The 21,521-nt window shown below is 50.7% G+C and overlaps 1 protein-coding gene across 4 annotated transcripts in view; it reads left to right on the plus strand.

Annotated features, from left to right (window-relative positions):
• FBLN1 (fibulin 1) overlaps positions 1-21,521 on the plus strand; it is a 90,119-nt gene that overhangs the window by 25,234 nt on the left and 43,364 nt on the right. For 3 of the 4 annotated variants that reach the window (XM_007531902.3, XM_060188764.1, XM_007531903.3), the window contains exons 5-14: positions 208-267; positions 1,823-1,924; positions 2,996-3,133; positions 4,203-4,340; positions 9,836-9,979; positions 11,558-11,686; positions 12,430-12,555; positions 14,890-15,009; positions 16,390-16,521; positions 18,571-18,694. In XM_007531902.3, coding sequence (XP_007531964.1) covers positions 208-267; positions 1,823-1,924; positions 2,996-3,133; positions 4,203-4,340; positions 9,836-9,979; positions 11,558-11,686; positions 12,430-12,555; positions 14,890-15,009; positions 16,390-16,521; positions 18,571-18,694 — 1,213 coding nt within the window. The remainder of the gene's footprint in view (positions 1-207; positions 268-1,822; positions 1,925-2,995; positions 3,134-4,202; positions 4,341-9,835; positions 9,980-11,557; positions 11,687-12,429; positions 12,556-14,889; positions 15,010-16,389; positions 16,522-18,570; positions 18,695-21,521) is intronic. The other variant, XM_060188763.1, reaches the window with a different exon arrangement.

The following is a 21,521-nucleotide window of genomic DNA, read 5'->3' on the forward strand; positions in this document are numbered from 1 at the left end:
AAGACCTCCTAGAGATTTCATTGCATTTTCCAGTGTTTATTTTATTTAATTTTAAAAGGACAAAATGAATACAGAACCATTTGTATAAGGTTTACAAATGGGTGGGGCTGTTCAATATTTACAAGATAAAATATGCAGAGTTTACCTTTTGATAAGATGAGAAACTGCAGTTGGATAGATGCCTCTCTGTGTCTCTTTCTTTTTTAGCTAAGGCTTCTAAGCTCGAGGAGGAACAAGAGGACCCATTCTTGAATGACCGATGCCGAGGTAAGGCTCTAGAACCTCCAGAAAGAAAGTCAGTGCTGGCCTCATTGGGAATGTGACATCAGGTTTTGTTCAGAACCATCTCAGAAGGACCCTTTGACTAAGAACTGGCTGTAAGCTTCTATATCTTCCCAGACCCCCTGAACCTACCCTTTCTCCTTCACTCTATCCTATGGGATGAGGCTGTTGATTGAGGGAGGGAGAGACTGATTGTGTGAAGAAGTGAAGAAGGAACCATGTGAGAGAATGACATTACATTTTTTAAAATTTCTTTATTGGGGGATTAATGGTTTACAGTCAACAGTAAAATACAATAGTTTATACATGTGTAACATTTCCCAGTTTTCCACATAACAATTCAATCCCCACTAGGTCCTCCTCTGCCATCCTGTTCTAGGACCTGAACCCTTCCCCCCACCCCAGAGTCTTTTACTTTGGTGCGGTGCAGATGTTAAATTCCTTCTGCCCCATGTTCATCAGGACCCAGCTCACAGATCCTATGAGCTAGACACACTGATTTCCCCAATGCTGAGAGTCCCCCAAGGGTGAGGGTTTATAGTATTTCCCTTTGTTTTCTGAAACCCCAACCCTGCCTTGGGTGGTATCTATTGGTCTCACAAGAGAGGTATTTGCCAGTTGAAAGGAGAGTCTTTCAGATTTTGTTTTTCATACCATAAAATTTTATTTCTCTTTCATGGAATATTCCAGTATGTCTCTACTGGCTAGTCTACCCTGCAAGTTCATCCAGCAGTTTGCCCTGTGGTTGGGGTGTTAATTTGGAGCCAGTTTAACCATGTGATCAGGACACAGTGACTGTTGGCACCAAGCTGGCCGAGAGGGAGCAGAGAGCCCTAGAAAGCCTCACAATCTTCTCTGGGGGCGGGTGTGGGAAGGGGAAAGCTGGTTTGCAATGGTTGATGGGTTAGCAGGAAAATAACATTGGCAGGGGACTTGAGGAAGTGGGAGGGTAGGTGGAGGGAGAGAGGAAGAGACTGGAGAAGTGGACAGGGCTCTGCACACCCTCCCTGGGCAATAGTCAGAGCTTGGGTCTGACCTCTGAGATTTGTGTGTTGAGCCCTCTGTTGGCCCCCTGTAGGAGACATGGTTGGGGAATGGCACACAGATGTTCAGGGAGCATGGAGAGTGGAGCGAGGCAGTGACTGTGAATAGCACAGCTGGTTTGTTGGGAGAGATGGCGGGCTCATCTGTGTCTTGCTCAGGCTCTGACAGCCCTGTGGGGCCTGCTTCCTTAGTGTCTGTGCTGGATAGCAGTGTCACTCACTCACGCTGGTCTAAGTGGCTCCCTCTTACTCCATCCAGCATAGAGACAGCCCTGCAGGCACTTATTTGTCAGAACCTGCTGGGATCTAGAACAGCATCCTCAGGAGGCCCACAGCTGCTCCCTGGGGAGGTCTGTGGTGGGTCAGGTGCTCTGGGGAGCCTGTGTTGCTGTGCCAGTCCTCTCCAAGGGCGTTTTTCCAGCCTAGTCCAAACAGAACTGGAAACCACGCTACCTCTGGTGTGGTCTGGCCTACGCTCACTCTTGCTCTGGTTGCAGGTGGCGGGCCCTGCAAGCAGCAGTGCCGAGACACAGGGGAGGAGGTCGTCTGCTCATGCTTCGTGGGCTACCAGCTGCAGCCCGATGGCATCTCCTGTGAAGGTACTACCCCTGCACCCTGACCCACAAGAGGGACAGCCGGTTGCTGCTGGGGGCAGGGGGAGCTCTGCCTCCACTTGACATCTGGGCAGGGCCCTTTTGCATGACTCCAGGGCTCCTGTTGGTAGGTGAAGGACAACCCAGAATTAGCTTCCTGGCAGGGCCAAGGGTTTCCAGCATGTGGCTCCCAGCCATGGCTCTTAGCCAGGAGAATATAAACACCACGTTGGAGAAAGAGAGTTAAATCTGGACTCTGACTTAGTTCTGGACCTGACATCTGCTGAGTGGCCCTGGCACAACCCTTGGCCTCTCTGTGGGGCAGGCAGATGGAGGAAGGTGATCGTGGGCTGTCGTATGCTTTACATTGGTTTGTTCTAGCCCTCCCCTGCCAAGAGAATTAGATCAGTCCAGTTAATTTCGCGGGCCGTTTGGCCCGGCCCCAAGGAACCCCGGGAGAGGGTTCCTGAGTTCGAGAGTGCCAGAGTTTCAGAGGGTTCCCGAGTACGAGAGTTCAAGAGTGCCAGAGTTCCGGAGTGCCAGAGTTGGAGAGTTTCAGAGTTACAGAGTAAGAGAGAGTTCCTGAGTTCGAGAGTAAGGGAGAGGGTTCCTGAGTTCGAGAGTAAAAGAAAGAGTGCTTGCGCCGCCGCAAAGAGACAGCAGAGCTCTGTTTGGTGATTAGTTTGTCTTAGTTTATGAATCGTTGTTCCTGAATAAAGAAATACAGCTTCCCTGCCCAGCTGTTGTCTCCGCGTCTCTGTTACCCGCCCATGAAGCTAGCCCTGCCGGCTGGAGCCGTCCAGAATTTTAACAACAGTGGGCTGATAAGGTTCTCACAAGTTACATGGGTCCAGGTTACTTACTTAGTGGATACTCAGAAAGAAAAATCGATTTGCAGATTCGAAACTTATCTGAGGAAAGAAACTTTGCTTTGCATTTGGAGTGATTCCCCGAGACCCACACAGTGCACACAGTGGGGACCTGTTATATCTACAAGGAACCCATCCTTCTGTGCTTCTGGGAACATTCCATCTGACGATGTTGGTCACTCATGTCTGGCCCGGGTCTCTCTCCTAGATGTCAATGAGTGCATCACGGGCAGCCATAACTGCCGTCTTGGAGAATCCTGCATCAACACCGTGGGCTCTTTCCGCTGCCAGCGAGACAGTAGCTGTGGCACTGGCTATGAGCTCACAGAAAACAATGACTGCAAAGGTATGGGTCCTTAGCCCCTGGAGGGGGTCAGGGTGGGAGGGGGAAGGTGCCCTTGGGCTCCCCCGGTGGTCATCTGCTGCAACAGCCACGTTGTTTATTATTTAAAGACTGATTGACCACCTTGTGTAAGAGTAATGTTTAGTGATAGTGAGGATTTCTGAAAAGGCTCAGGGCATTCGTACTTCAGAACAAGTGGGAATGAGCTTCAGGTGCCCACAAGTGCTTCTTGCAGAAATATATATATGTACACATTTGTTGCCCAACAGCTCTCTTCCATCTGATTCCAGGCTTTTTGAAGTTCAAAGCATATTCCCTTCTGCACAAAAACATGTCATTTCTGGCTACCAGCCTTTCCTCTGCCAAACCATAGATGCTATTTGGCAGATAAGGCCATGATGAGGATCCTCTAGCGCATAGTTTTCTGCTGAGGCTTCTGAGCCCTGCAGGACAAAATCCCTTAGAAGAAAACATTGGTTCAGTCATGACAATAACGCCAAGGCAAGGCACAGCCTCCTGACCGCTGAGTGCCTTTGGGAAAGTTCAGTCCACTCCACCCACCCCGCAGCCTTGAAGGGAGGTTTGAACCCTACCAATTTAGGACCCTGGCCAGCTGAGTATATACTTGTGCACGTCTGAACTTCAGGGGAAAGGGCAGCCAGCCTGTCTGGTCATGACAGTCAGCTTTGTTCACATTTGGAGTAATTCAATGACTCAAGAAGTAGCAAGTTTATTTGAGTCATGTTTATTGCCACAAAGATCATTGCGCTTAGCCTGTACTGAGGAAAAATAACATTAACAACATTATCAATCTGCCAAGAAGATGCCAGAGTTATCATTATATAAAAAAAAAAAAACTTCCTCATAAGAATCTTGGAGGGGGTCTTTGAAGCCTTGAGCAATGTAAGCGTTATTTGGTTGGTTAACTGAGGTCCTTTTGTTTGTGACCTCACTGTCACCTCGTTGTGGGGTTGAGTGATAAGCGTTAAACAATGTTTTGTGATTTTAAAATGTTGTAAGATGTTTCTGGCAGGACTCTTGCTAACAATTTCCTTTTTTTATGATGTACCAGATATTGACGAGTGTGAGAGTGGTATTCATAACTGCCTCCCCGATTTTATCTGTCAGAATACTCTGGGATCCTTCCGCTGCAGACCCAAGCTTCAGTGCAAGAGTGGCTTTATACAAGATGCTCTAGGCAGCTGTATTGGTAAGATGCTGCCGCCAGGGCTCATGGGTCTGTCAGGCAGGGCCGAGTACCCTGAGAGGGGCCTTGTTTCTGGATTTGGGGGCTGGCTGGGCTGCACAGTACTTAAGCAATCGAGTGGAGAGCTTTATCTAGAAGGGGCTGGATATGGTGGTAGGCATCGTGGGCCACAAATCCTCTGTTAACGACCACCCAGATCTGCTGCAGCTAAAAAGCACAACTGTGGATGAAGCATAAATTAGTGGGGCTGTGTCCCAATAAAACTTTATTGACAAAGCAGGTGACAGACAGGGTTTGGCCACAACGGTGTATTTTACCAACCTACTGGGGTAGATGAAAGCATGCGCTTTGCAGCCAGACAGCTGGCTTTGTGTTGGGTGACCTGAGCTAATTCACTCCCTCTGAGCCCTCAGTCTCTCCCTCTATCAAATGAGGTGCATTTTGATATCTGCCTTAGAGGCTCACACTGAGGGTTAGGTAAGGTGACTGTAAAGTGCCCACTCTATTAAGACGTTGTTTTAGTGGGTAGACATTGATGCAGGAGGTGCACGAGGACCTAAGTTCAAGATTCTGGTCCCCACCTGCAGGGGGAAGCTTCATGAGGGTGTAGCGTTGCTGCAGGTCTCTCTCTCTCTCTCTCTCTCTCTTCCTCTCTCTCTCTTCTTTCTTTCTGTCTCTATCAGAAAAGAACAATTAGAAAACGTAACCATCAGGAACAGCTAGTGGTCAAATTCATAAAGACAGAGAGAAGAGTGGGAATGGGGTAGGGGCGTCCTAGGAAATGGGGAGTTAATGTTTGGTGGTACAGAGTCTGGGTTGGCGAAGGTGGAAGAATTCCATAGATTCCATGGGTAAGTGATGCTGATGGCTGCGCAGCAGATGCGTCCACGCAACCCACTCATCTGTGTGCATTAAAATGATTACAGTGGCCATTTTTTTTTTTTTTTGCCTCCAGGGTTATCGCTGTGGCTCGGTTCCTGCCTGCACTACGAATCCACTGCTCCTGGAGGCCATTTTTCCCCTTTTGTTGCCCTTGTTGTTACCCTAGTTGTTGTTGTTATTGTTATTGTTGCCATTGATGATGTTGTTGGATAGGACAGAGAGAAATCGAGAGAATAGAATAGGGGAGACAGAGAGGGGGAGAGAAAGAAAGACACCCGCAGACCTGCTTCACTGCTTGTGAAGCGACCCCCTGCAGATGGGGAGCCAGGGGCTGGAACCGGAATCCTTACGCCGGTCCTTGCGCTTCACATCATGTGCGCTTAACCTGCTGTGCTACCTCCTGACCCCCTACAGTGGCAAATTTTATGTTATATATACTTCCCAGAATTAAAAAAAAAATGACAACAGCACTACATTGTTGTCAGAGGAACAGTAAATGTGAAATGGAAGAAAATTCTTTCTGAATATAGTGGACAAAGAAGGTTAGGAGGAGACCCCTAGAGCTGAAGAAGTTGTGGGGAGCAGCAGGCCAGAGTTAGCTGTCCCGTTATTGGTCATCCCCCATGCTGTGTCAGTTCTTGAGTTAATCCCCTGGTTCCATCATCATTTGCTATTTGTAAGCTTGGATTGCAGGCCTACTCTTGCCCTCTGCTCAGCAGAAGCTTCTGGGCCCTGGCATAGAAGTCAGATTCCTAACTTCAACTCTCCCTCTTTGAGGCTGTGCCTGACCTACGCCAGAAAGATCAACTTCGGAGGCTGGGAGGTAGCACAGTGGGTTAAGCGCACGTGGTGCAAAGCACAAGAACCAGCTTAAGGATTCCAGTTCAAGCCCCTGGCTCCCCACTTGCGGGGGGGAGGGGCTCGCCTCACGAGTGGTGAAGCAGGTCTGCAGGTGTCTATTTTTCTCTCCCCCTCTCTGTCTTCCCCTCCTCTCTCCATTTCTCTCGGTCCTATCCAACAGTGATGACAGCAATAACAATAATAATAGTAACCACAACAACGATAAACAACAAGGGCAACAAAAGGGGAAAAATGGCATCCAGGAGCAGTGGATTCGTAGTGCAGGCACTGAGCCCCAGCAATAACCCTGGAGGAAAAAAAAAAAAAAAGAAAGATCAACTTCATGGGGCCAGGTGGTAGCTCAGTGGGTTAAATGTACATAGTGCAAAGGGCAAGGACTAGCACAAGGATCCCAGTTCCAGCCTCTGGCTCCCCACCTGTGTGTGTGTGTGTGTGTGTGTGTGTGGAGAGGGTTACTTCATCGCAAATGTCTATCTTTCTCTCACTCTCTCTGTTTTTCCTTCCTCTCTCAATATCTCTCTGTCCTATCCAGCAATAGCAATAATAGCAGCAATAACAACAACAATAGGAAAAATGGCCACTGGGAGCAATGGGTTGGTAGTGCAGGCACCGAGCCCCAGCAATAACCCTGGAGGCAAAAAAAAAAAAATCAATTTCATCTTCAACTCATCTTGGATGGAGCTTGAAGGAATCCTGTTATGTGAGATCACCAGAAAGAGAAGGATGAATATGGGGTGATCTCACTCGTGGACAGAAGTTGAGAATTAAGAACAGAAAGGAGAGACACAAAATAGAATTTAGACTGGGGTTGGTGTATTGCACCAAAGTACAGGACTCAGGGTGGGGTAGGAGAGGGGAGCTTTTGGGTCCTGATGCTGCAGGAGGACCTGGGCTGGGGGGTCAGAGTGTCTTGCAGAAAATTGAGAAATTTTACACAACTATCAAAAACTGTATTTACTGTAAACCATGAATCCTCCCCTGCAAAGAAGGAAAAAGATGAACTTCATTGTGACTAGGAGTTGAAAGTTTCAGTCCTATCTCTTTCTCACCCTTCTGCAGACTAATCTGCTTTGATCTTCAGCTTGAAATGGCAGCTAGGATGGACAGCACCCCACCCCCTTTGAACTGTCCTCCAGTATGTAAGGACAGATGCAACAGTAACTCCTTAGGATAGGACCTGATTGGAACCTGATCCCCGTCTTGCTCCCCTGGGGGTAGGGTGTGTGAGCTGGGGGAACTTCAGCCTGGCTGTGGTGGACTCTGCAAAGCCATTGGCCAGTGGGGTTGTCATCATCCCACTCTGGAGAGTAATGGGGAGCAGTGAGCAGAGGCCAACAAGAAGAGGGAGGGACCAGATTTCCTGGTATGTGGCCGGGCCTCCAAGCGGTGGCTGGCATCCCTTGAGGATGGAAAGCCTGACTTATGGCAAGATCAGCTTTGCTATTCACAGAGGGGGAATGTTGCAAATCTTGATGTTGCTCCGGGCTTCCCCTCGGCAGGGTGTAGCAGGAAGGGATAGGCCCCTCAGGGTCCTCCCCCAGGTAGGGACAGAGTCCTGGTGAGTAGGGAAAGTCCCCAGGGACCCAGGGCTGGCAGAAGAGGAGACTGTCCCTCATTTTAGCACTCTTGGCGAGAGGTGGTCCCTCTGTTTGTCCAGAGTCCTTGCAACTCGGTTCAGGAGTTTCCCTTCTTTAAAATGACCTTTTAGGGGCTGAGAGGGCAAAGAATACACCTCATGGGACATAAGGCCTTGGGTTCGGTTCCTGGCACCACACAGGACCACTGTGAATAGCACCACAGATAGTGTGTGATAGTGTGTCTTCTTTCTCTTCTCAGAGGACATGGGATTTAACAAGCAGTGGGCCAGGGAAGCCTCTTAATCCTGTTGCACACGTGCAAAACCGTCTGTTCATTCCTTAGCACTTTATATGTAATATTAGCTTTAAAAAGTAATGTGCATTTCTATTTACAAAATAAAACAAAAACAACCAAATTGGGAGTTAGGCAGTAGTGCAGGGTTAAGCGCACATGGCGCAAAGCGCAAGGACCGGTGTAAAGAACCCGGTTCGAGCCCCCAGCTCCCCACCTTCAGGGGAGTCGCTTCACAGGCGGTGAAGCAGGTCTGCAGGTGTCTGTCTTTCTCTCCCCCTCTCTGCCTTCCCCTCCTCTCTCCATTTCTCTCTGTCCTATCAAACAATGACGACATCAGCAACAACAATAATAAAACAAGGGCAACAAAAGGGAATAAATAAATAAATAAATATTAAACAAAAACCAACCAAATCCGTTGTCCACAGGACAATTCCCCCCTCCACCCCTACCCCGTGCCTTCCCTGGCTCCTGCCCCTGCTAACACTTTTTTCATTTATTTATTTATTTATTTATTTATTTATTTCCTTTTTGTTGCCCTTGTTGTAGTTATTGTTGTTGTTATTGATGTCATCATTGTTGGATAGGACAGAGAAATGGAGAGAGGAGGGGAAGACAGAGATGGGGAGAGAAAGACAGACACCTGCAGACCTGCTTCACTGCTTGTGAAACGACTCCCCTGCAGGTGGGGAGCCAGGGGCTTGAACTGGGATCCTCACAGCGGTCCTTGTGCTTTGCGCCACATGCACTTAACCCGCTGCGCTACGGCCTGACTCCTCACTTTTTCTTTTTTAATGAAAATGAGACCACATTGTTTTGTCACTTGCTACCTGTTGTTTCCCTCAGTCATGCCAGTAGTTTTGTGCCATCTTTAAAAAAATGCATCACCCAAAATAATTCTTTTTAAGTGCATATGCTACCACGCACAAGGACCTGGGTTCAAGTCAAGACAAAATAACTCTCTACCAGGAGAAAAATCTAGAAACAGCCTGACTATTTGAGGCCGCGTGGGAGCTGGCAGCTTGGTCACCATGGCTAGCATTGTCTTCCTGCCCCCAGAACTGCTCTGCCTGTGTAAAGGGCTGACATCTTCATAAAGAGCAGGAACCCATCTTCCTGGGGCTCCTCAAACATTCCGGGGTCAGCACAGAGCACCCCTCATGCTGATGTATGTGGGTGTGGGTGATTCTCAAGTCCTGGGCAGTCAAGGCTCCTGGGGTCCTTGGGGCCCATTACAGCTGGACCTGTCCGGGTGTTTCCCAGATGAGCCCTAAGGGGGGCAAGGCTGGCTTTATTCCCAGACACTCATTTCATTCACTGCTTACCTGTCCTTACCCATGGGTCTCCCACTCTGGAGAGATTCCACTGTTCATAGCTTAATTTGGAATCTAGATCTGATTGGGGAACCTTAGGCTCAGAGGGAAGAGGCCAGAGATATCAGTACTAAAATTTTATATTACTTCTGAAAACATGACAGAAGCCATCAGGTGTCCTGCAAGGGGCTGGTCGCAAACACCAGCTTTGCAGGCCACGTGGTCCACTGAATGAATGGACCTAACCCTGTGAACTCGGTGGGGACTTGACCTTGTGACCCGAAAAGCTGAGCAGGCAGCTTTGAATTGGATGCAGCAAAAGATGAGGGTTTTGAAAGTTCAAGGGTAGGGAGATAGGCCAGGAAGGTGGCAGTTAAGGCAGGGAATGCTGGTAAGACCTGGAAACCAGTGGGAGGCTGCCTTATGGCCCAGGGAAGGCATCGTGGTACCTCTTTCTGTGGCTTTGCAAGGAGGAAGAAAGTGGTTTAGTTTGTTTGTTTGTTTGTTTGTTTTTGTTTTAACTTGGGAAGCCCTTTGTGTTTAACTGAGTCTTCTCTGTCTCTCCTGCTGCAGATATCAATGAGTGTTTAAGTATCAATGCCCCATGCCCTGTGGGCCAGACATGCATCAACACAGAGGGTTCCTACACATGCCGGAAGAACGTGCCCAACTGTGGCCGTGGCTACCATCTCAACGAGGAGGGAACCCGATGTGTCGGTGGGTATTGAAAAAGATGACCAGGGGGCCGGGAGACAGCTCACCTAGGAGAACGAACACTTGACTATGCGTGAGGACCTGGGTTTGAGAGCCTGGCCATCAGTCACAGGGAGCATCATGCAAAGTGAGAGGTGGGAGGTCTTCAGGAATAATGGGAGTAGTATTGTGGTGTTTTTAGTTATCTCTCACCCTCCGTCTGGGGGGGGAGAAAGTCTGGAAGCATTGAGCTCACGCAGGTAGCCCAAGAAGAGTCCAACTAGCAACAGCAGGCAGTGAAGCAGGTCTGCAGGTATCTATCTTTCTCTCTCCTTCTCTATCTCCTCCTTCTCTCTCAATTTCTCTCTGTCTTGTCCAATAAAATAGAAATAATAGCTGCCAGGAGTAGTGGATTTGTAGTGCAGGCACTGAGTCCCAGCGATAACCCAAGGTGGAAAAAAAAAAGAGAGAGAGAGAGAAGAGAAAGTGGGGTAGATAGCATAATGGTAAAGCAAAGATACTGTCATGCCTGAGGCTCCTAAATTGCAGGTTCAATCCCCCACACCACCAAAAGCCACAGCTAATCAGTGCTCTGATAAAAAAGAAGAGGAGGAGGAGGAGGAGGAGGAGGGGAGAGGGAGAGAGAGAGAGGCCTGCAGACCTGTGTCATTATTCATGAAGTGTGTGCCCCCCCCCCCTGCAGGCGGGAATTGGGAGTGCAAACCCAGGTCCTTCCAAGCGTCCTTGTGCATGGTACTATGTACACTTGGCCAGGTGTGCCACTGCCCGGCCCCTCCCAACTTTCAGTAACCTCACGATCCGAGTTGAACAGGTGTATTCTGCTCAGACCAGCCCTGCCCTTCCTCTCTGTGTGGACCTTGGCTGTTCCAGTGTTCCCGCGTGCCCCTTTGTATCAGGCTACCCACATGCATCTAGCTGCTAGCAGTTTCCTCTTCCCTGCAGTCCTCCCAGAGCCCTGCTTCAGCATCTTCCCAGACCACTGGGCTTTCCTGCCTTCACCAAGGCCATTGCCCAGAGTGCCCGTGGGCAGTGAGCTGCGTGTAAGACCCAGCATGGGTGGCCACGTAGTTCATACTCAGTGACACCGTGTTTAAGAATAAAACGATGCTGCTATATCAATGTACTTTTAATTTTATTTATTTTTAAATATTTTATTGGATAGAGAGAAACTGAGAGGGGGAAGGGAGAGGAGATAGGGAGAGAGGCAGAGAGACACCTGCAGACCTGCTTTGCTTATCATGAAGCTCCCCCCTCCCTTGCAGGTGGGGATGGGAGGCTTGAACCTGGGTCCTTGGGCATGGTAACATGCACTCAAGCAGGTATGCCACTGTCTAGCCCCCTGTCGATTCACTGTTAATGCTTCTGCCCAGACAGGATTTGAATATTTAGTGGTCTGGGCTGGATGACTTTGGGGGTCTAGCTGCCTCAGCTGCCCCTCTCTTCTCTGAGCTGGGAATCGTTTCTTCTAACCAGGAACACTAGTTTGCTCCTTTCTTGTCTCCCTTTCTGCCATCTTAAGAAGATCAGCATACTCATTTTTCTTTGTTTTTTTTTTCCTTCTTCTTCTCTCTCTTTTGCAAGATGTGGATGAGTGCACGCCCCCCTCGGAGCCCTGTGGGCCGGGGCACCTCTGTGTGAACACCCCTGGCAGTTTCCGCTGCGAGTGTGAGGCCGGTTACTATTTTGATGGCGTCAGCAGGACGTGTGTGGGTACGTAGGCATCCCTGCAGGCCTTGGGAGGCCCAACCAGGTGGCACCAGAGGGACCTCAGCCTGTGGCTGCCAGGAGTGACCATGGCTTGATCTTCATCACTGAGAGCCAAATGCAGGCAGGCCCAGAGAAGAGCCCTCACTGGAGACTCCATCCTGCTCCTAGCCTGCTACCAGGCACATAGGAAGGAGCCAGTTTACCTGAGAAAAAGTGCTTTGTCTGACTCGGCCCTCCAAGCATTTCAATGACCCCAGTCCACTCTTTAGATGCCTCAGAGTATTGGAGATTCTTTAGAGAGTCTCTGATAACCTGCAGAGATGCAGGACCTAGAGCTAAGTCCTTGGTACAGGGCATTGAAAACCAAAGAAGGCACGATGGCCCAGCCCCGAGGTGAGGGACAGACCCTGTTGACTGGCCCTGCCACCACTTACCCAGGGTACTAAGGCTTGGGAGGCACCTGCCCTGCCCATCCCAGGCCCCTCTCTCAGACCACCATGGGTTCTGGGTGGGGACCTGGCAGGTGGGCCTGTGCCCAGAGGTGCCACTGTGGGAGGGGCATGATGCTTTCCTAGTGGGCAGCCCCTCTGACACGGAGTGTGTGTGTGTGTGTGTGTGTGTGTGTGTGTGTGTGTGTGTGTGGAGTCGGTTGGCCTCTCGTCTGAGAAGTGAGGCAGGGGTGAGGTCCTGAGTGAGGGGCTGTCGGAGTAGACACTGCCCCTGACCTGTCGCCCTCTCTGTTGCAGACATCAATGAATGCCGGCGCTACCCTGGGCGCCTGTGTGGCCATAAGTGCGAGAACACGCCGGGATCTTACCACTGCAGCTGCACCGTGGGCTTCCGCCTGGCACTCGACGGCCGGTCTTGTGAAGGTGAGAGGGCAGGCACGGGCTAGGGGCCTCCCTGATGCTACCCACCCCTCCTCCTCCAAGCTGCCTGCCCCTTGGGAACTCTTCCTGCAGACAGTCGAGACAAGTTCACGTTCACTTCTCAGGCACACGTTACACGATGTGTCCGCAGTGGACAAGCCTGTGCAAAGTGATTTGCCGGAGATAGTGGTTTACCCTGAGCCCAGACACATAGTAGGCCTTCAGAAGATGGACACCCTGGGATTTAGGTTTCTGAGATTTTTTTTTTTTTGCCAGTTTTTGGTGAGCCCTTTTCAAAGTCTTTATGTTGCACATCCAACCCTGTTCTTTGCCTCTGAGGGCAACTTTCAGAACCAGACTGAAGATACAGCAGGGGACCCGGGAAAATAGCTCTCGTGGACTGTACACTTCTCATCTTGTGTGCAAACTCAGGCTCAAACCTGGCCCCCACTGCCTTGAAGGAGGCATTGGTGCTGTGGTCTCTTTCACTCTCTGCCTCTCTGTTTCTATGTAAACATACACACACGCACAGTCACACACACACACATGCACACACACACACAAGTCCCAGCAGCCTGGGTTGAGATAAATTTGTGTTTAATTCTCACAGCAAAGGCTGAAGCTGGCATGATGGCTTCCTGAATCCTAAACTTGCCTGAGATTCTGGGAACACCAGTCACTAACACACGACCATAGGTAGAACAAGGTTAGCATGCCTCCCCTCACCCTGACCCCCAGCCTTGGGCTCTGGTCCCAACTCTGCCATTGTGTGTCCTTAAAAAGGTGATCAGCATCTTTGGCTTTAGTGTCCTCTAGAACAGGGAACTTGGTAGAGTCACAAGGATGAAATTAGATGACACATGTGAAGAGTGTGTCCCAGTACCTTGTGTGAAAGGACGGACTGGCAGTGTGGTGACTTCCGTGACTGTCACTAAGGTTACTCCTGGCAGTTATTGTCCCTGGTCACTTCCAAATGGCTGAAAAGTGGCCATTCAAATGTGTACTTGTGAAGAATATCTCTGCTGTGAAATAGGGCCTGGTTGGCCTTTCTGTATCATCCCACGAGACATTTACAGAGCACCCCAAGCCGGGTGAGGAGTGAGGACACAGCTGCTGCCTCCAGGGAGTGATTCTAGGATGTGACAGAAGCCACATCTCGGGGCTGAGACTGACAAATAGCAGTAGCCAAGAGCTGGGGAAGCACCAGGGGAGAAGCAAACGGACAATCTTGGCTGCTCGCCCTCCTGCCCAGCTAAGAATTAGCAGGAAGAACATGGGGGAAAGAGGGATGTTTAAGCTAGGGAACAATTGTTTTTCCCTTAAAGTCAGTAAATATTTTCTCTTTATTTTAAAGACTTATTTATTTATTTTTTAACCAGAGCACTGTTCAGCTCTGGCTTATGGTGGTGCGGGGGATTGAACCTGGGACTTCAGAGCCTCAGGCATGAGAGTCTGTTTGCATAAACATTATGCTATCTCCCGTCTGCCATATTTTCTCTTTTAAAAAACATTTTATTTACTTATTGTTGGATAGAGATGGGGAAATTGAGAGGGAAGGTGGAGACAGAGAGGGAAAGAGACCTGTGTACAGCACCACTTCCCCACTCGTGATGCTTCTCCCTGCAGGTGGGGGCCAGGGGCTTGAACCACAATCCCTGCACACTGTAATTAATGTGTGTGCTCTCCTCTGGGTCCTGTGGGAATACTGACACCCAGCCCCTTACTTCGTAAATATTTTCACTGTTGCCGGTCATCCTGTTAGAACCTCTGGACTGCGTGAAGGGAGTCACAGAGCAGAAGAGAATGAGTGTGACTGAGTGCTGGTGAAACTGTATTTACCAAAGCAAATGGTGGGCTGGCATGTGCTGACCCTGCTCTGGGAACAGGTGAGCAAGAGCCCTGACTGGCCAAGGGATCTCGTGAGCCGGGAGGACTGGAAATACTGACCGTGTGTGTTGAATCACTGAGGACCTCCTTCCCTCCCTCCTGTTGACTGGGAGGTGAAGTGGGGAGTTCATGGTTGCATTTCCACTTGAGAACCACAACGGACTGGCAGGACCAAGGCGATGGGGTTGGAAGGTGATGCTTTCTGTTGTGCTGGCAGGAGATGATTCCTTTGAAGCAGGAAGTGGTGGGGACAGAAAGATCCCAGATTCCAGATTCTCCTGCTGTGGGGGCTGCAGGAGGCTGGGGTGGAGGATTGTGTTTCCCCCTGGGGGATCCCAGGCAACCTGAGACCTTTGCCTCTCCGAGCCTGGTCCCTCACAGAGGTGTGGTGCCGTGCGGTGCCAGGAGTGTGGCAGCTCTGAGCGGGACCCCGGGGCTCCTCTCTTTCAGACGTGAACGAGTGCAGCAGCAGCCCTTGCAGCCAGGAGTGCGCCAACGTGTACGGCTCCTACCAGTGCTACTGCCGGCGAGGCTACCAGCTCAGCGACGTGGACGGGGTCACCTGTGAGGGTGAGGGCACCTGCCCGGCTGGGGAGATACTCCCACCCCTGTGATCTCACATCCTTTCGGGCTGGCCTGCGGTCTGTTTCGTTATCTCTGAGATCAATTTAGCTTTATTTATTTTTATAATTTTTCTTTACAAAATGGAAATTAAATGGTGACTAGGAATTTGGATGCAATTTATCTAAGATTGAGAGCAAGGTTTGGAAAGGAGCAAACCTACCCATTGGAAATTTTCTTCTTCTTCTTCTTCTTCTTCTCCTTCTCCTTCTCCTTCTCCTTCTCCTTCTCCTTCTCCTTCTTCTTCTTTTTCCGTTTTATTGAAATTATTTATTTGATAGGATAGAGAGTAAATTGAGAGGGGAAGGGGGAGATAGAGAAGATAAAGAAGAAGGAGGAGAAGGAAATGGGAGAGAGACCTGCAGCACTGCTTCACCACTAGTGAGGCTTCCCCCCTACAGATGAGGACTGGAACTTTGTGCTCAACTGAGCCTTCAGTAAATACCTTCCAGCCGTGATGGCCATGTGTGCTGGGACCCCACATCTTGCTGCAGGGCTTGGCAGTAGTGTTGTGATGTGGGCGTGAGAGGGAACCCTGGGAGCTCACAGTTAGCTCTGCCTCTGGACCTGGGTCAGCCCCCTCTGTGACCTGGGGGCTTTGTCCAGACTCACCAGGGGAAGGTGAAGCATGACGTCAGAGCGCTGCAGATAGCAGCCCCTCCTCTAGGTATGTGAGGAGTCGTCACTGTTGGGATGATCATTGCCCTTTTGAAGTCAGGTGCATTTTTCTCAGTACATCTGGAGTAAGTGGCCCCAAGGCGTGTGTGCAGCCAGCAGCCAGCATCCTGTACAGTATTCTGCAGCCCTTGGCGTCTGCCCAGCCACACACTCTGCCTTCTTCGTTGTAGGTGTGCATCTCAGCCCCACACCTGTGTGATATTGTGTGATGCTAAGCTAGGTCCTCCCCCTCTCTGGGCCTCAGTTCCTCTCTCTCTCTTTCTCTGCCTCCAGGGTTATCACTGGGGTTCAGTGCCAGCACTACGAATCCACTGCTCTTGGAAGCTATTTTTTCCCCATTTTATTGGATAGGACTGAGAAATTGAGAGAGCAGGGTGAGATAGAGAGGGGGAGAGGCAGAGAGACATCTGCAGACCTGCTTCACCACTCATGAAGTGCCCCCCCTGCAGGTGGGGAGCCAGGGGCTTGAACCCAGATCCTTTGCATGAGTCCTTGTACTTAATACTATGTGCACTTAACCGGGTGCACCACTGCCTGGGCCCTCAGTTTCCATCCAGATAGTCTTGGAGGCCATCTCTGCCCTGGCCCACTCCCTAGTTCGGAGGAAGCCAGTCTCCCCGCAGGATGCTGACAGAGGGCTTCCTGTTGCAGATATTGATGAGTGTGCCCTGCCTACTGGAGGCCACATCTGCTCCTACCGCTGCATCAACATCCCTGGAAGCTTCCAGTGCAGCTGCCCCTCATCCGGGTACCGGCTGGCCCCCAATGGCCGCAACTGCCAAGGTGAGTGCAGTGGAACTCCTTGGGGCTGCTCAGGCCAACTGGGGGGGGGGGTTGTGCTTCCTCAATTCAAGGACCACACCACAGATGAGGTGCTGGAAAGGGGCTGACAGGAATGTCCTGGGGGGGACATTATTTCATACCTGGGGGGGGGCTTTAAACCTTGCCCTCAGAAGCCCAAAGAGGGCTGACTGCCTTTAGAAATATGCTCACCAGGGGTCGGGCGGTGGTGTACTGGGTTAAGTGCACATAGTACGAGCACAAGGATCCTGGTTCGATCCCCCGGCTCCCCACCTGCAGGGGTGGAGGGGGGTCAGTTCACAAGCAGTGAAGTAGATCGGCAGGTGACTATCTTTTGCTCCTCCTCTCTATCTTCTCTTCCTCTCTATCTTCTTTCTCTCTGTCCTGTCCAACACCTGCAGTAGCAACAACAACAACAATAACAACAATGGGGAAAAATGGCCTCAGGAACAGTGGAATTGTAGTATAGGCACCAAGCCCCAATAACCCTGGAGGCAGAAAAAAAAAAGAAAGAGAGAAAGAAAGAGAGAAAGAAAGAAAGAAAGAAAGAAAAAAGATGCCCACCAGGGTGGACATAGGACATCAGTACCCAGAAGCCCCCATTCCACAGCCTAGCACTATGGCCAGTCTTCCATTCAGTCATTCAACAAACCTTTCTGTGGGTCAGACTCTTGTAGAAGCTGCAGTATGAACAGGGCACATGGCAGAAACCTCTGCCCCAGGTGCTGTCACTGTCGGCCAGGGGCTCATGACGGTCTGGTGTGGGCACTATGCCTCTTAGGGGCCTGTGTGACTGGGTTCCAGCTTGGGCTAAATGAGGAGCCAGTAACATCCAGCCTGTCCTCAGCTCCCCTGTCCATGAGCTGTCTGGAGGTGACTGTGTGTCCTGCAATGTTCTTTTGGTAACTGAGAGGACGTGCAAGGTAGACATGGGTAAGGAGCCCTCCTGAAAGGGCACGCTAGCCTCCCCTCCCGGGCAGCCCCAGGCTAGATCACAGACACGGTCTGCTCAGAACCTTCCCCAGGAGCCCACAGGGCCCTGGCACCCAGAGATCTGAATACTCTGGGTTCTGCAGATGTTCTTTCTGGTCATAAAAGTGTCCTTGATTGGAAGATCAAAGGCAGGCAGGGCAGAAGCTGTGTTGTTTCATGAGAGAGGCCCAGCCTCTTGTGCAGAACCTCAGATGGGAGTGGCTTTGTTCTGCGGTCTTTGCTGACCTGGCCTTTCTCCCTCAGTACCACTGGGGGTGCTGCCCAGACAGTGTCAAAACATTTCTGAGGCACAGCCTTTGAGACTAAAGAGCGCTGTTTTAACCCCTCTTAACAGAGGTTCCCTAGGCTTGGTGACATCACCCAGACACCTAGTATTTGGCAGCTCCAGAGGACTGTGGGAAGGGACTCACTCCCATGTTGAGGTACCCCAGGCCTGGCTCCAGTCCAGCTCAGACAATAGCCAACCTGCAGCACTGAGCAAGAAAATCATGCCATTCAGCCTCAGTTTCCTCTTCTGTAGCATGGAGCCAGTAGCTCCTGCTGTGTCCCTCCGAGGGTATTACGAGTGTGGAGTGAAATGGGACTTCAGGAGAGGTCCTGGCTGGCTAAGACTCTGGCTTCTGCCTGTCTGAGTTCAACACTCCACTCCACTCCACTCTGCCACTTTAGAAAGTGTGAAACCTTAAGCAAGCCACTAACCTCTAGGGCTCTTGCCTAAAATGTGGGCCACAATTCTTTCTGTACTGAATTGTCATAGTCTCGTGAGTTATTCCTGCAAAACGCTTCCAAGACTTATCATGTAGCATTTGCTGTAATCATTGTTATAGTAATTCTGAAGATTGAAGGTAATATTTTATTAATATACTATGAATAAAAGAGCTGGCACAGGGTGCTGTTCAGAAAGCAACCAACAGAACGCAAAGGTGGCCTGATGCCCACATGACCCTGACTGAGAACAGACTGAGCACCCTCCCCTGCAGACAGAGGTGGGGCTCAGAGGCCTGAACCTTCACTGTGATGTCCTGGGGTCTCTTGCAGACATTGATGAGTGTGTGACAGGCATCCACAACTGCTCCATCAATGAGACCTGCTTCAACATCCAAGGTGGCTTCCGTTGCCTGGCATTCGAGTGCCCAGAGAACTACCGCCGTTCAGCAGATACGTAAGTCTCTCAGCCTCTAGGCCGTCTGTGCCAGCTTATCTGCTGCCCAGGCCTACCTGGGTCTGAGTGGATAGCTTTGGGGCACTAGACAAGTCATAATGTCTTGGGAAATTCAGGATGCTTGGTATTCGGGTCCCAAAGACCAGGAAGCTTGGCCAGAGGAAGCCAAGGTAGTGAGCAAATGAATCGAAGGTGGACAGGCCAGTGTGTGGAGCTAGGCAGAAACTCCAGGCCTCTCATTTCCCAGGTAGAATCCCAGACAGTCTGGGGGACAGTCTGGGCCTCAGTTTTCTCCTTAAGATATAGATGTGAGAACATTCTCTGACCCAGAGGAGGTGGCAGTGATTCAGATGAACAAACATGACTTGTTTGGGGGGTGGAGAGGTGGCGGGGGACATGAGGTAACCCTATTGGAAAACCACATTCAGCCCAGTGACTGGGTGGGAAGCAGCTCTGAAGGTTCTGAGTCCTAACCTTGAAGCTGTGTATCCATGTCATTGTATTAAGCTTCCTTCCTCCCTCCCTCCTTCCCAGGCTAGATTGCCTTCCTCAGCGAGTAATGAGGACCTTGGGCCATAGGTGTCACTGCACACCCCCTCTCTCCCCTAATTTTATTCAGTTTGTCTCAGTGCCACCATAGTTGCTTAAGGAAAAATTCCAGGGCAGGAGACAAACTCAACCTCCCCTCACAACACACACACACACACACACACACACACACACACACACACACACACACACACACACACACACACACCAGAGCTGAGCTAGCTCTGTCCCCTAGTCTTGGCCCTGCTTCTCACTTGGAAGGCCAGGCCGTATGCCAGCCCCCTAGTGGCCACTTGCTCATGCTCAGAGGCATCCTACTTGGCCGGCAGCTTTGGCCTGGCCTCCAGATGCCAGAGCAGGAGCTGCTCAGTCAGCCATTTCCTTGGCTCCCCCTTTGTGTTTTTCCCGGCCCCGGGGTGCTCGTCCACCTCCCCTGTGCCTGTTCTGTTCCCCCAGCCTGTGTTTTTGTCCACGTGGAAACCCAACACCTTGCTTCCTTCCCGTGTCCCAGTTAGGAGAAAGCCAGTTCGGAACTGGGTCTGTGAGTGCTTGGCATTCCAGAGAGCAGTGGGTTACATAACCGCCCGCTGGGCACTGGTGCCACTCCGAGCCCTAAGGCGGGCCTGTGTCCTCAAGTTAAAACCATGACGTCAGTTAATGCTCCCTGGCTCCTAGGCTTTACTTTGGCCGGGGTTGAGGATTCTGGAAGACTGGCTGTTTGATGTTAACTTCTATCGCACACACCACCACAGGACCACTCCATCCGTGCAGGGCTCCTCATGCCTCCTGGAGCTGCAGGCAGAGATTAGCTGAGCCAACACCCCCATCCGGTTGACACACACTCTAGACCCCTCTGCCACCCTCAGTGCTGGAGACAGGCACCGACTCCCTCAGGGACTGTTCCCCAGGGTCCACTGTGCAGACACCGGGGCAGACTGCCCAGCAGAGCATGAGCAAAAGCTATGCAGAGGGCAGGGTGCTGAGACTGAGGAGGGCCTCCACCTGCTTGGGGATATGTGTGTGAAGGGGGAGGTTGCCTGGAGTTGGGGCTGCTTGAATGAGAAAGAGGAAGGAGGGGCCCAGGTCAGACAGAGAGGATGGGAGCACAGGTTAGGAGCGGAATAGGCTGAGGACATATATTATACGGAATGAAGGGGTCCCAGGAGTGAGAAGTCTATCTCACACCTGAATTTGTCAACCTGCCCCTGGGACTGATTAAGAGTGACCTCTGTTTTTCTCCCTAGTGGCTGGAAGTGGGCCCCCATCCAGGGTAAAGGCAGTGAATGTAGCCTGCCCCGGTGATCACTCTTACTCCACAGCACCCCCAAGTGGACTGAGAGAGTCTGGGAGGAAGGAGAGTGGAGTTGGGGATGAGTGTCCCTGGCCTGGGGCTGAGGCTCCTGACCTGAGAAGGCCAGCCCCAACCCCCTGCCTGTTCTCACCCTCGTAGGCATGCGGTGACATTCCAGATAGATGCCAGCTTTAGAATCAGGCCTACTTAGGATTTGTTTTATTATTATTTTTAATAGAGCACTACTAAGCTCTGGTTTATAGTGATACAGAGGATTGAATTTAGGACTCTGAAGCCTCAGTCCAGAGAGTCTTTTTGCATAATCATTATGCTCTCTCCTCCCACTGCCCCACCCCCAGACCTACTTAGACTCGGTCAGTTTTTTTTTTTTTTTTAAGGGAGACTTTAAAAAAAATTTATTTATTTAATCCATTTTGTTGCCCTTGTTTTATTGTTGTAGTTATTGTTGTTGATGTTGTTGTTGTTGAATAGGACAGAGAGAAATGGAGAGAGGAGGGGAAGACAGAGGGGGAGAGAAAGACAGACACCTGCAGACCTGCTTCACCGCCTGTGAAGCGACTCCCCTGCAGGTGAGGAGCCGGGGGCTCGAAATGGGATCCTTATGCCGGTCCTTGCGCTTAGTGCCACCTGCACTTAAGACTCGGTCAGTCTTAAGTTCCTTGATCTTGAATGTGTACAAAGTCCCATAAATTTCTTCAGATTCTCAGCTGTAAAGGGACTGAGTGTGTGTAAAGATAAAGAGAAGGTGGGTGGCACCCCAGTGTCCAGGTTGGGACCTGACAGATGGCTATGAGAGAACCAGGGTTAGAGACAAGGGAACCACATTGGAACTCCTCCCATGCTGCCTTGGGGCCTGACTGTGCCACCGCTCAGTACTGTGGCCTAAGGCTAATCTCTTGGATCCTCGGGGACATTTTCTACATCTGTAACTTGCTTCTAAGAAGCCCTGTTTGTCAAGGCCTTCAT

This window comes from Erinaceus europaeus, chromosome 4, assembly GCF_950295315.1.
Source record: "Erinaceus europaeus chromosome 4, mEriEur2.1, whole genome shotgun sequence".
NCBI classification, from domain to species: Eukaryota; Metazoa; Chordata; class Mammalia; order Eulipotyphla; family Erinaceidae; genus Erinaceus; species Erinaceus europaeus.